The 11118-nt window shown below is 39.3% G+C and overlaps 3 protein-coding genes and 1 non-coding gene across 6 annotated transcripts; 2 read left to right on the top strand and 2 right to left on the bottom strand.

The window, feature by feature from the left end:
* Window positions 1-821: 821 nt before the first annotated feature.
* LOC104823571 (ribosomal RNA processing protein 36 homolog) lies at window positions 822-4481 on the bottom strand. Of its 3 annotated transcripts, XM_010555190.2 has the most exons (9): window positions 3647-4335; window positions 2725-2870; window positions 2417-2555; window positions 2162-2289; window positions 1996-2062; window positions 1861-1913; window positions 1686-1740; window positions 1521-1595; window positions 822-1391 (listed from the first exon to the last, which is right to left on the bottom strand). In XM_010555190.2, coding segments are annotated over exons 2-9 (783 nt in total). In that variant the 5' UTR covers window positions 2727-2870; window positions 3647-4335; the 3' UTR covers window positions 822-1127. The 3 variants fall into 3 exon arrangements, with proteins under 3 accessions (XP_010553492.1, XP_010553495.1, XP_010553494.1); XM_010555193.1 differs by lacking the exons at window positions 2725-2870; window positions 3647-4335 and adding an exon at window positions 4392-4481; XM_010555192.2 differs by lacking the exon at window positions 2725-2870 and having other exon boundaries at window positions 3647-4334.
* A 661-nt stretch (window positions 4482-5142) lies between these two features.
* On the top strand, window positions 5143-7561 carry LOC104823570 (lysophospholipid acyltransferase 1-like). Its single transcript, XM_010555189.2, has 8 exons — window positions 5143-5559; window positions 5671-5726; window positions 5905-6125; window positions 6236-6641; window positions 6761-6846; window positions 6947-7010; window positions 7104-7222; window positions 7310-7561. Exons 1-8 carry the CDS (start codon window positions 5255-5257, stop codon window positions 7439-7441), a joined length of 1389 nt encoding a protein of 462 aa, XP_010553491.1. The 5' UTR covers window positions 5143-5254; the 3' UTR covers window positions 7442-7561.
* A 544-nt stretch (window positions 7562-8105) lies between these two features.
* TRNAG-UCC lies at window positions 8106-8177 on the top strand. The gene has a single exon. It is a non-coding gene; the product is annotated as a tRNA-Gly (tRNA).
* Window positions 8178-8897: 720 nt separating this feature from the next.
* Window positions 8898-10692, bottom strand: LOC104823569 (bifunctional dTDP-4-dehydrorhamnose 3,5-epimerase/dTDP-4-dehydrorhamnose reductase-like). Its single transcript, XM_010555188.2, has 2 exons — window positions 10151-10692; window positions 8898-9548 (listed from the first exon to the last, which is right to left on the bottom strand). The coding sequence occupies exons 1-2, from the start codon at window positions 10595-10597 to the stop codon at window positions 9093-9095; spliced, it is 903 nt and encodes a 300-aa protein (XP_010553490.1). The 5' UTR covers window positions 10598-10692; the 3' UTR covers window positions 8898-9092.
* Between the last annotated feature and the right edge of the window lie 426 nt (window positions 10693-11118).

Genomic DNA, 11118 nt, shown 5'->3' with positions numbered 1-11118 from the left:
ATACGGATATTTCTTTTGAGATATTTGTCGGATACGGATATTAAAATTGAATTATCCGACATATCCGATCCGATCCGTATTTTGTAATAATATTATTAAATATAAGAATAATTTCATATGGAGATTTAAAATGCTTAATATTTACACGTTTTTAAGGGTGATTCAAAAAAAAATTTATATATATTGAGGTTTATAATTTTAATCTTTTGAATATTAAGATTTATTATGTTTAATGTTTTGAAATTTGAATTTTGAATATATTTGTATGTGATAAATTATAATTGTATTTGTATTTGAGTTGATTTGGAATGTTTAAATTATGAATTTTAAATTTGTGAATATCATTTATCTTAAATAGATTATATATTTTATTTACATTTGAATTTATTATTTAATTTAAATTTAAAATTTTATAATATTTTAGGTCGGATACGGATATCCGCAAATATCCGTGATTTTTACGAATATCCGAAATTGTAAATATCCGAAAATTACGGATCGGATACGGATAACAAAATCAAATATTTGTGCGGATCGAATACGGATACGGATATCTCAAAAATCCCGAATATCCGATCCGTGCCCACCCCTACCCACAACCTAAGGGATGGACTTTTCGATACGATCTCTCGGAATGGAATCATACCAAACCAATGGAATTTTAAAAAACCAAAATTTTTTTAAGATCTAAAATTTTCATAATAAAAACCAAACCCAAAACTAAACTAGTTAGTACATATTTTTGTAAAATCGAAGAATCCGAACCGAGTACGAATCGTCCACCCTAACTGCAATGACAGACAAACAATACACAAAGCAGGTAATAAATCATATTTCTCGAGAGCAATCACTTTTACAAGTAAAAGCTTCAATCTCTAGCAATTGCGGCGGCTAGAAACAAATAAACAAAGCAGACATGGATCATATGTTTCAAAAGCAATCGCTTTTACAAGTAAAGATTCAGCCTATAACAATGGCCGCCACCGGAAACAAGTGGACAAACCAGCCATAGATCATCATATGTTTCAAAAGCATTCACTTTTACAAGTAAAGCTTCAGTCTTTAACAATGGCTGCCCGATCAACAAAGCTTCGATCTTCAACACTGACTAACATTGTCTCTATTGCTCAGGAAGAGTTGGGCCGACGATATGGCATGTACCTATGCTCCTTCGACGCGTTCTTCTTCCTCTTTTTCGTGAGATATGTTTCAAGCTTTCCAGATGCCTTGAGATCATTGTACTTCTCTATCAACTTCTGTTTTCGGATATCGGATTTCTTTAGATAGTAAGGCTTCTTCCCCTGCTTTGCAGCTTCCCGTTCTTTCTTCTTGTGTCCCGTGAGTATTGCCGCCTCCTTGCTCTTCGTTGTATCGGGTTTCAACATTTTGTCCTAAGATAACGATATATGAGAATGAATGGCAAGAGAATAGCAGGGCTGGTATTTGAATACCACGATTTTGTTGGAAGAAACAGAGCACAGATTTGAGAAACCATTATTCGGGAGAAATGAATCACTTACGATCCACCTTATGCGGTTTTCCAAATCTCCGACAACTTCTGGATCACTTTCGTTTCTTAGTTGCCTTTTCAACTCCTGTTTCGAAAACCCAGAAAATTCCATAAGAAAAATGAATGACAAGAAGAAACACAATGAAAGAAAAGTTCTGGCATTGAGAATGGAAACCTCTCTTTCTGCTGGAAGCTTTTCCATAAACAAGAAATCATATCTCTTCCTGAACCTACAGAAAACAAGAAACTATTCAGACCACCACGGCAAAAAAAAATAAGCAAGCTATGAGAAATGGGCCCCTAAGAATCAACAAGTCTCTTTTAGAGAAATCAAAGGGAAAGTTAGATACCCCTCGGTATCAAGATTTCCACACAATGATTCAAACCGAGGGTCACGTACCACCTGGATGCATACAAGAAACACTAGATGAGGTCACATTATAAAGGTTTCACTATAAAGGCGTAAAAAAAACACAGGCTTTTACCTTCTTTGGAGCTTGAACAACATCTCTAAATCGACTCACTGGTCTTTTGCAACTTACTTCCATTGGTCTTTATATTACAAAAAAGGGCACAAAATTAGTACGAAAGCATACAACTGAATGTAACAATTCAAAGAAAGCACTACCGACGCAAAAAGAAAATGTCTACCTATTTTTGTTCGCACGTCCCTTTTTCTCCTTCTTCTCTTGATTTGGCTTAAAGGAAACCGCCTTAGACCCATCAGCACGTAGCCTTTGCATTTCCTCAAACGTTAACTCGTGTTCTATTTCTTTTTCCTAATCCACAATCAAACACAAGATTCAAGATTAGAACATTAAACCCTATCGTTGTAAACCCCGCTGTATAGCAAAGACCTCGTTGAACAATAACCTTCCAAGTCTCGGAATTTTCTAAGATACCCACCTCATCGGAAGACGACGCAGAAGAAGAGCTGAGTTCTTCTTCTTCTTCTTCACTGTCATCAAAAACTACCTTACTCGAACTTGGTGCAAACTTATCAGCTTTCTTCATCTTAACCAGGTGATAACAAGAAATACCTAGCCTGTGAATCAAAGGACAAAATAATAAGTTATAAGCCATACAGTTTCCTTCTTAACTACACCTGTTAAAAGAAACGTGAAATCCTGATGTTCACAACCTAAGATTAAGACTTAATACTGATCATATCGACTCAAACTCCAAGTGATTCTAAATTTATTTCATGGGAATACATAAACTAGGGGTGGACGCGGGCAGATATCCGCAAGTTTTAGACCATCCGGCTTCGGGTTTCAGATCCACGAGTTCTGATGACACATTATCTCGATCTCATCTCGCGAGAGCCAGATATCCGGATGTCCGCAGACTCGGATATCATCTGTGAGTTTTTGGTTCAAATTACAAAATGTTAACATGGAAATACAAATTGTCTACAAATTACAAAGTCTTCAAAATAATCTACAGACAGAGAAATACAAAAGTCCAAATACATACAAAATCTCCAAAATGTTCAACACAAACAGAAAATATACAAAGTCCAAATCTGAAAATACATACAAATTACAAAGTCCAAAGGTCTCATTACATATCCAACTTCCTCTTCTCTTCTAAATATATTTTCATACAATCCTTAGTTGAGGGCTAATAAACCCAGGTTGCACAATCTCCATGAAAGATCTAAACCCTTCCTTTTCAAAAAACTATATAGTAATTTATCCATAATTATCATCATCACTAAGGCTTTTCGGGATTCTTGCTGATCAAACACCGAAAAGGTTGGTATCGGTTTTGAAACGTGAGATCCAGAATCATGAACCGTAGATGACATCTACAAAAAAACAAAGAGACTCCAACAATCTGAACAAAGAGACTCCGATAGTGTCAAAGACCTCCAACATCAACGACATACCAAAATCGACGGAAACTCAACCACCTAAACTCTAAAACGACGAAAACTCAACAACTGAAACATAAATCGACGAAGACCAAAATGCTAAGTAGAATAAATCCCCAACAGAAGAGAGTAACGAAGATTTAAACCCTAAATCGATGAAAACTCGCCACAATCGACGAAAACTAGCCAGAATCAAGAGAACCCGAACTCAAGAAGAAATCCTAAATCGTGGAAGACCGAGAAGAGATAGAGATCCTTACCTTTTGCGATGGAGACAGAGACGGAAAAGCTTGACAACGAAGATATTCAAGAGAAATCGCAGTGATTTTTAGTTAAAATCAAGAGAAATTGGATTCAAAGAGAGAGAGAAGAAGAGAGAACATCTGAACGACGCAAGAATGAAGAACAAAACACGAATGCTTATGAGTCTTAGGGTTACTGTAAAAGTTCTTAGGTATTTTTGTAAATATTTATAACTGTAGGGTGTTAGGGGTAGTTCAGTCTTTTTAATTTTTACGGATATCCGGGTATCTGTTTCTCTGATTTTAGAACCCGAACTCGAACCCGCCGATCGAATTTTCTAGTCTCATGATCTCATCTATTTCGTAATCGGTCTCGTACCGGATACTCAAATCCCGGATATCCGTGAACCCACGAGTTTCGAGTAAAAACGCCCAGTCCCAAGATAAACCATAAGAATTGATTATCAAGGAATGTTTTTTGATGGATTCAAATCCAGATAACATTGAGACAGATTCTGGCAATTTGTAAACCTTAAACCTTGATTGTTAATAAGGAAAAACACCGGAAGAACTAAGACCCTTAGATATTCATAATGAACTGCGATCATCACCGCAATCATTACAGATTTCTATGATCTCGTCCCGGTTCTTCCGATTGAAGAACTCAATTCCCATCAAATTAAGGAAAATTTATGGATGGAGCAGTGTAGTTTTTGCACCAATGTGGTTTTGAAAAGCAAGATCGAGGGAGAAGCAGACATACCTGAAGATTCGCGAGAGAGAATGGGAAAGATCACTAGGTTAAAACCCTTTGTCCGCTCGAAGAAGAAGCTCTCCGCGTTTAAAGAGAATTTTGAAAAAGAAAAAAAAAGGGACCTAGAGGGCTCTTTAAATGGACCTTAATGGGCCAATATTAATGGGCCCACACTTAAGTTGCCCACATTTGCAGTTTCGTCTGGTTTTGGGGGGGGTATTTTAGTCATTTGAAACGACGTTACGTTTCGTTACGGCCAAGACATTCCTTGGGTCTGGTCATGCAACATAACACCCCCCCCCCCACTTCAGAAGTTCCGATGTTTGGGGGGAGTGATGCTATAATCACCTGCGACGCAGCCCACCGAGTTTCTCCTTCCAACGCGCTATTAGTGCTTGTACGTCAACGCATTGTAATACGACTTTAAATTACATGAAATATCCGCAAGCAATTAAAATATATACATAAGCTAGACTTAATTACAGTCATTATTTTTCCGCGTGCTTATGATTGATATATTTTATGAATGATTCTGTATTTGTTTATGAATAGTGATTTTGTTTTATTTGAAATCTTATTTTCAAAATTAAAAATGAAAAAAATAAGAAGTACAAGTGGGCCATGCGGCTAATTGACGTTTTGAGAGCAGGATCATTGTAACTAGACCGCATCGGATAATCTCTCGATTATGTAATACCCACTCGCAAGGTCAATCTGGTAATTTTTAAAACCTCAAGCAAATATGAAGCATGCGAACAATAAGCAATCAGATTTCTCCAAGAGCATCAGCGGAATCTGCTCCGAAGCTCTTTAGATTTCTCCCGCAGGAGCGAGTTGTAACTCAGCACGAGTTGCGCGGAATTTGAGCCTCCATGGGCCTGGTGGACATGGACTCCATGGCCGCCGCGATCGGCGTCTCCGTCCCAGTCCTCCGCTTCCTCATCTGTTTCGTCGCCACGATCCCGGTCTCGTTCCTATGGCGACTCGTCCCGAGTCGACTAGGCAAGCACATCTACTCGGCCGCGTCGGGGGCTTTCCTCTCCTACCTCTCCTTCGGCTTCTCCTCGAATCTCCACTTCCTCGTCCCCATGATGATCGGGTACGCTTCCATGGCGATTTACCGGCCCAAGTGCGGCATCATCACGTTCTCCCTGGGGTTTGCTTATCTCATTGGATGGTAAAATTTCCTTTGTTTTTCCAGAAAAGTTTTCAACTTTTAATGTTTGGATCAGTAATGAAACTGTTCGTCCTGTTGATTGAAATGTGGGTTCATTCGATGATTGTGTAGTCATGTCTATTACATGAGTGGAGATGCTTGGAAAGAAGGAGGAATCGACGCGACTGGTACTCATGATTTCATAACGTTATTTCCTTATCTGGTGATGGATTTGGGTTCGTGGTTTTGGATTAAGTGAAATTAGTAGTGAAATCTCAAATTTTCCGATTTCAGATTGAGCAAAAGTGTATATCTTTCCTTCCATTCTGATTGGAATCATCTCCAATTAGCCCTTTTAATGTATAGGAGCCTTGATGGTGTTAGTGCTGAAAGTCATTTCGTGTGCAATAAATTACAATGATGGGATGTTGGAGGAGGAAGGTTTACGTGAAGCTCAGAAGAAGAACCGTTTGATTCAGATGCCTTCACCGATTGAGTACTTTGGTTACTGCCTCTGCTGCGGCAGCCATTTCGCTGGCCCGGTTTATGAGATGAAAGATTATCTTGAATGGACCGAAGGGAAAGGGGTAAGGTTTCTTTCTGTAAACTTTCAAATATTCCTTGCTTAATAGGCGAAAAGATCAAATCTTGATTTCCTTTGAAAAGATTATCTTAAATTTGTTTGTTTGTGCTTCAGATCTGGGCTATTGAGAAAAGAAGGTGGCCGTCACCTTATGGAGCCACAATCCGGGCTCTTTTACAAGCAGCGATTTGCATGGCTTTGTACCTGTATTTAGTGCCTCATTTCCCGTTAACTCGGTTCACTGATCCGGTTTACCAAGAATGGGGATTCTGGAAAAGATTAGGTTACCAATACATGTCTGGCTTCACTGCTCGTTGGAAGTATTACTTCATCTGGTCCATTTCCGAGGCTTCTATTATCATCTCCGGTTTGGGTTTCAGTGGTTGGACCGATTCTTCTCCACCGAAGCCAAAGTGGGACCGTGCCAAAAATGTTGACATTCTTGGTGTTGAACTTGCTAAGAGCGCGGTTCAGATTCCGCTTGTGTGGAACATACAAGTCAGCACGTGGCTTCGTCACTGTAAGTGTACATTTACAAGTCCAAAATGTACTTCTGATACAAAACGATTGCATATTCCCATTGGAATTCTATCGAAAGAGATAGTGAACTGATCTAATCCTTCTCTTGTTTGGTTACAGATGTGTATGAGAGACTCGTAAAGAGTGGGAAGAAGGCGGGTTTCTTCCAGTTGCTAGCCACGCAAACCGTCAGTGCTGTTTGGCATGTGAGTAATCAACCCTCTCTGTTTCTGGAATTCTCCTGCTCGATCTCTCGTCGAACCCCTTTTCTTAAAATGGATTTCCACTCTCTTCCGCTATATGCAGGGACTATATCCGGGGTACATCATATTCTTTGTTCAGTCGGCTCTGATGATAGCTGGTTCAAGGGGTACGTACGGATACATTTGGTGGTTAAAACATCCATCTTCCTTATCTAAAACTCTCTTTCTCTCTCGGTCTCTGTCAATTTTTGGATGAGCAGTTGTATACAGATGGCAACGAGCCATTCCTCCGAAGATGGATATACCGAGGAAGATGACGGTTTTAGCGAACTTCCTCTACACAGTGTTGGTACTCAACTACTCGTCCGTCGGTTTCATGGTGATTCTCTCTCTCCCTCCCTCCCTCCCTCCATGAACGCAGTAGAAAGCTTTCTTCTTTATCTCAATTTCGTTATTTCTCTGGAAGGTGTTGAGTTTGCACGAGACGATAACTGCGTACGGGAGTGTATACTACGTGGGAACGGTCGTGCCCGTTTCCGTGATCCTCCTCGGTCATGTCGTCCCTGCCAAACCTGCAAAGGCACGTAAAGAAGAATGAGGTGGGTTCCCTGTTTGAATGTTTTTATGTCTCTATAACTGAGCTGTTATTGTATACAGACATTAGAAACAGGGTTGTTTTAACTTACATATGTTCTGTCCCAATTTCTGCATTTGCTCTTTTCTCTGTGTGTGTGTGTGTGTGTGTGTGTGTGTGTGTGTGTGTGTGTGTGTGTGTGTGTGTGTGTGTGTGTGTGTGTGTGTGTGTGTGTGTGTGTGTGTGTGTGTGTGTGTGTGTGTGTGTGTGAGAGAGAGAGAGAGAGAGAGAGAGAGAGAGAGAGAGAGAGAGGGGAGTGGGGGTATGAAATTGTAAATCTTGATTTTCCACTGCTAAGTAACATGGGTTATCAAAGTTGGTGTTTTGGGGGACAAAAGGTGAAAAACCAATCATACGAACTATCGAGCATGTTTTATATTCCAATATAATCAGTTGCTATCATTTATTATATGAATGATTTTACATTCTTTAAGGAACTTAATAAAGATAACAAAAACAATAATCGGCTTTGGCTACAATGCCATTTTCACCGTTAAACACACATTGGCCATTGTCCTCTAATATCGCTGTCGTCGACAATAAAGATCCACTTTAAGGTATAAGTGTCTGTAGTAAAATTAATATTCGAATAAAATTGATATGTATTGTGGACAAACTAAGCATCCAAGCGTTTGTAGTCCAACGGTTAGGATAATTGCCTTCCAAGCAATAGACCCGGGTTCGACTCCCGGCAGACGCATTTCCTGTTTTACTCACTTTTTTAAGACCTCGACCAAAACCTAATTGTTTTATCCGGTGCACGTATCAATCTTTAGTAGGGATACGGTCAATTATTTCGGATTTTGAAAACTTATAATCAAGCAATTATTTGATTTTAATTGGTTTAGTTCGATTCAGTTATATCCAATTAAAATTGTTATTAAATTATAACCAAATACAAAAACTTATACACCGTAACTATAAAATTATATCCGCAATCTATGATAATTTTTCTAATTATATATAGCATATATCAAATATTAATCGATGATATATGGTTGGATGAATGATTTTATTCGGTTACAGTTAACTAAGATTCGATTTATTCAGTTTCGATTAGTTGGAATTTCGAAAATTCACAACCCAAACAATTATTTAATTTCAATCATTCAATTCACTTTTAAAATAATCGAACAAATTGTCGACCCCTACTTTTAATTTAGAAACGTGAATCCGAAACCCATAACACAACATACATTCTTGACTTAATTTATAAACAAATTCACCGCCAAAAATGTACTGTATCCTATCCACGAACAGCTATACATTTGTAATTATACATACATGTATATATGTGTTTGTATACATATCAATTTTTCAATACACCGAACTGAACTTGCTACATTATTTATCATTAGAATATGTCGCCTTTATATTTGGCTAGATGTCTACAATTCTTATTGCTTTCTACATTTACATATAATAATGAAAGAGGACCTGCGGCTTTTTATTTGTAATCAAAGTTTATAACAATACAACATCGGCAAAATACAAAAAATCAGAACACTTCAATTCCATCACATAATAAACCCTAAAAGTTCATTCAATTTCTTTATCCCAACTCTCTCTGTTTCAGTTTCAGTTTCAGTTTCTGGACCGACCGTGGCTTTCCATCTCAAGCTTTAACCTGTGTCTTCTTGTTCGGCTCGAACACAAACTTGACGAGGGACTCCTTAATGGACATCATCTCCGGGAACTCGGCGCTCAGTTTCTTGGCGTCGAGCTCGTTGTTACTCCTCGGGGCAACGATAACCTTAGCCTGCTCTTCCAAAGTGAAATTCTTCCAGGTGAAGTTCGGATCAATGTACTCCCTGTACATCTCGAGGATCTCGTTGTGGCTCACGACTCCCGGGTTGGTGAAATTCCAGATCCCGGTTAAGTTCCGCTTTGCCATCTCGATGGAGATTGGGAGAAGCTCGTCGAGGATTGTCATGGAGTTGGGGATGTCGACTACTTTGCTGTATCGAGTAATCTTGGTTATGAAGTTCCGTGGATTGGAGAGATCGGATGAGATGGGCATCCGGACACGGAGTGTGCATACGTTTTCGTAGTTCTTGAGCAGTTCCTCCACCTATTTTCGGGTCATAGATCAACGAAAAAGACCGAATTAGAACCCAATTATTCAAACTCAACTTGAGTACATGACGATGGGCTGAAAATCTAGAAGTAAACCCACATAGCCAAATCCAAAACCAAGTCTACGCATTTAATATGTTTCTGGTCCCAAGCAGTTGACTTGTTAGTTGATATCAAAACATCAATTGACATTGTTCCAAGAATCTTGATCCATAAACCTACTGATGATGTACATACTGACCAGGATCTTAACCCATTTGTAATAACAAGTTGACCGAATCATCAGGACAGACAAATGAGCTGAACAAGATCGTTTTACACAAAACAATGCGTTATCAGATCCAATCATGCCGGTTACTTGGTCTGCAACCATCAGCGATACACCATGGAAGACGATCAATCATGAACAATAAACCAATTTGTTACAGCCATTGGATCAGAAACAGATCATATCGCCAAATCGCAGAAACCCATATATATATCCTACTCGTGGATCTAACACAAACGTATTGCAAATTCATGATCTGAAAGCATAAACATTCAAAACAGTAATATTTCAATATAGGATTAAAAAATGTGAATGAAGAACAAGCTCACCATGGCCTTGGTCTTAGAGTAGAACGACCCGGTGAAATTGGGAGTATCCTCCTCCTTGAACCCGACACCCGACCCGAGAGGATGACCCGAATCGTACTCGAAAATACAGCCCGTGGCGTAATTGATCAAAACCAATCCCTGTTCCTTGCACACATCGGCGAGCGTTAGGGTTCCGACAACATTCGTACGGATGGTCTCGACCTTGTGGGACTCGCACCAATCAACGTTCGGTCTTCCTGTAACTCCGGCAGCGTTGAAGACGTGGCTCGGCTTCACGGCCTCAATGTCGGCGAGGAGTGAGCGACGGTCCTCGAGCCGACCGGAGCCGTAAGTGTACGGAATACCCTGAGATTCGCAGATCTTACCGAGCAGACCGCCGATCCAACCTGTCCGGCCGTAGATTAGGAAGTTGAACGCCGCGGGCGAGCCGTTGACCTCCGCACCCATTATCACACAACAAGAATCTCGCCGAGAGAAAGAGAGAGAGAGAGATCTGAAAATGGCACGAGAGGCAGACGTTTATGTTCGCCGATGCATCTCTTAATCGGGTAAACTTCAGAAATACCCCTTTCGGTCGCATGAATTTCTCGCCTACCCCACCAAAAAAAAAAAAAATTTGCGACCTTATTACGACTAATATATAACTAATATACAACTAAAATAAGAGTAGTTTTTTGGGTATATCTGTTGTATATTAGTTATATATTAGTCGTAATAAGGTCGCAAAATTTTTTTTTTTTTGGTGGGGTAGGCGAGAAATTCATGCGACCCGGAAGGGTATTTCTGAAGTTTACCCCTCTTAATCCCTTTTCTTTTAGGGGGAAATTTCAATTTTAACACCTTTATTTTTATAATTACATATATAACCCTAAGGTAATAATTTCTTGATTCAGACCCAATTCAGAAAACGCTTCAGATATTTTTCTTCCGTCGGTTCTCAAGGATAGGCCTAAATTAAGAAGTCCTAT

This window comes from Tarenaya hassleriana, unplaced genomic scaffold (genome assembly GCF_000463585.1).
Source record: "Tarenaya hassleriana unplaced genomic scaffold, ASM46358v1 Cleome4, whole genome shotgun sequence".
NCBI classification, from domain to species: Eukaryota; Viridiplantae; Streptophyta; class Magnoliopsida; order Brassicales; family Cleomaceae; genus Tarenaya; species Tarenaya hassleriana.
Note: the sequence above shows the minus strand (reverse complement) of the source record. Positions and strands in the feature narration are given on the sequence as shown.

What these genes read in the sequence shown, in the direction of transcription:
- LOC104823571 (XM_010555190.2), bottom strand. An exon ending in AGCTTCCAGCAGAAAGAGAG is followed by an intron (nt 1,596 to 1,685) that starts GTTTCCATTCTC and finishes TTTTCGAAACAG; the next exon opens with GAGTTGAAAAGGCAACTAAG. An exon ending in AAAACCGCATAAGGTGGATC is followed by an intron (nt 1,392 to 1,520) that starts GTAAGTGATTCA and finishes TCGTTATCTTAG; the next exon opens with GACAAAATGTTGAAACCCGA.
- LOC104823570 (XM_010555189.2), top strand. Translation starts at nt 5,255, where the DNA reads ATGGGCCTGGTGGACATGGACTCCATGGCCGCCGCGATCGGCGTCTCC. An exon ending in TTTGCTTATCTCATTGGATG is followed by an intron (nt 5,560 to 5,670) that starts GTAAAATTTCCT and finishes ATGATTGTGTAG; the next exon opens with TCATGTCTATTACATGAGTG. An exon ending in CAGCACGTGGCTTCGTCACT is followed by an intron (nt 6,642 to 6,760) that starts GTAAGTGTACAT and finishes GTTTGGTTACAG; the next exon opens with ATGTGTATGAGAGACTCGTA.
- LOC104823569 (XM_010555188.2), bottom strand. Translation starts at nt 10,597, where the DNA reads ATGGGTGCGGAGGTCAACGGCTCGCCCGCGGCGTTCAACTTCCTAATC. An exon ending in ACTCTAAGACCAAGGCCATG is followed by an intron (nt 9,549 to 10,150) that starts GTGAGCTTGTTC and finishes ACCCGAAAATAG; the next exon opens with GTGGAGGAACTGCTCAAGAA.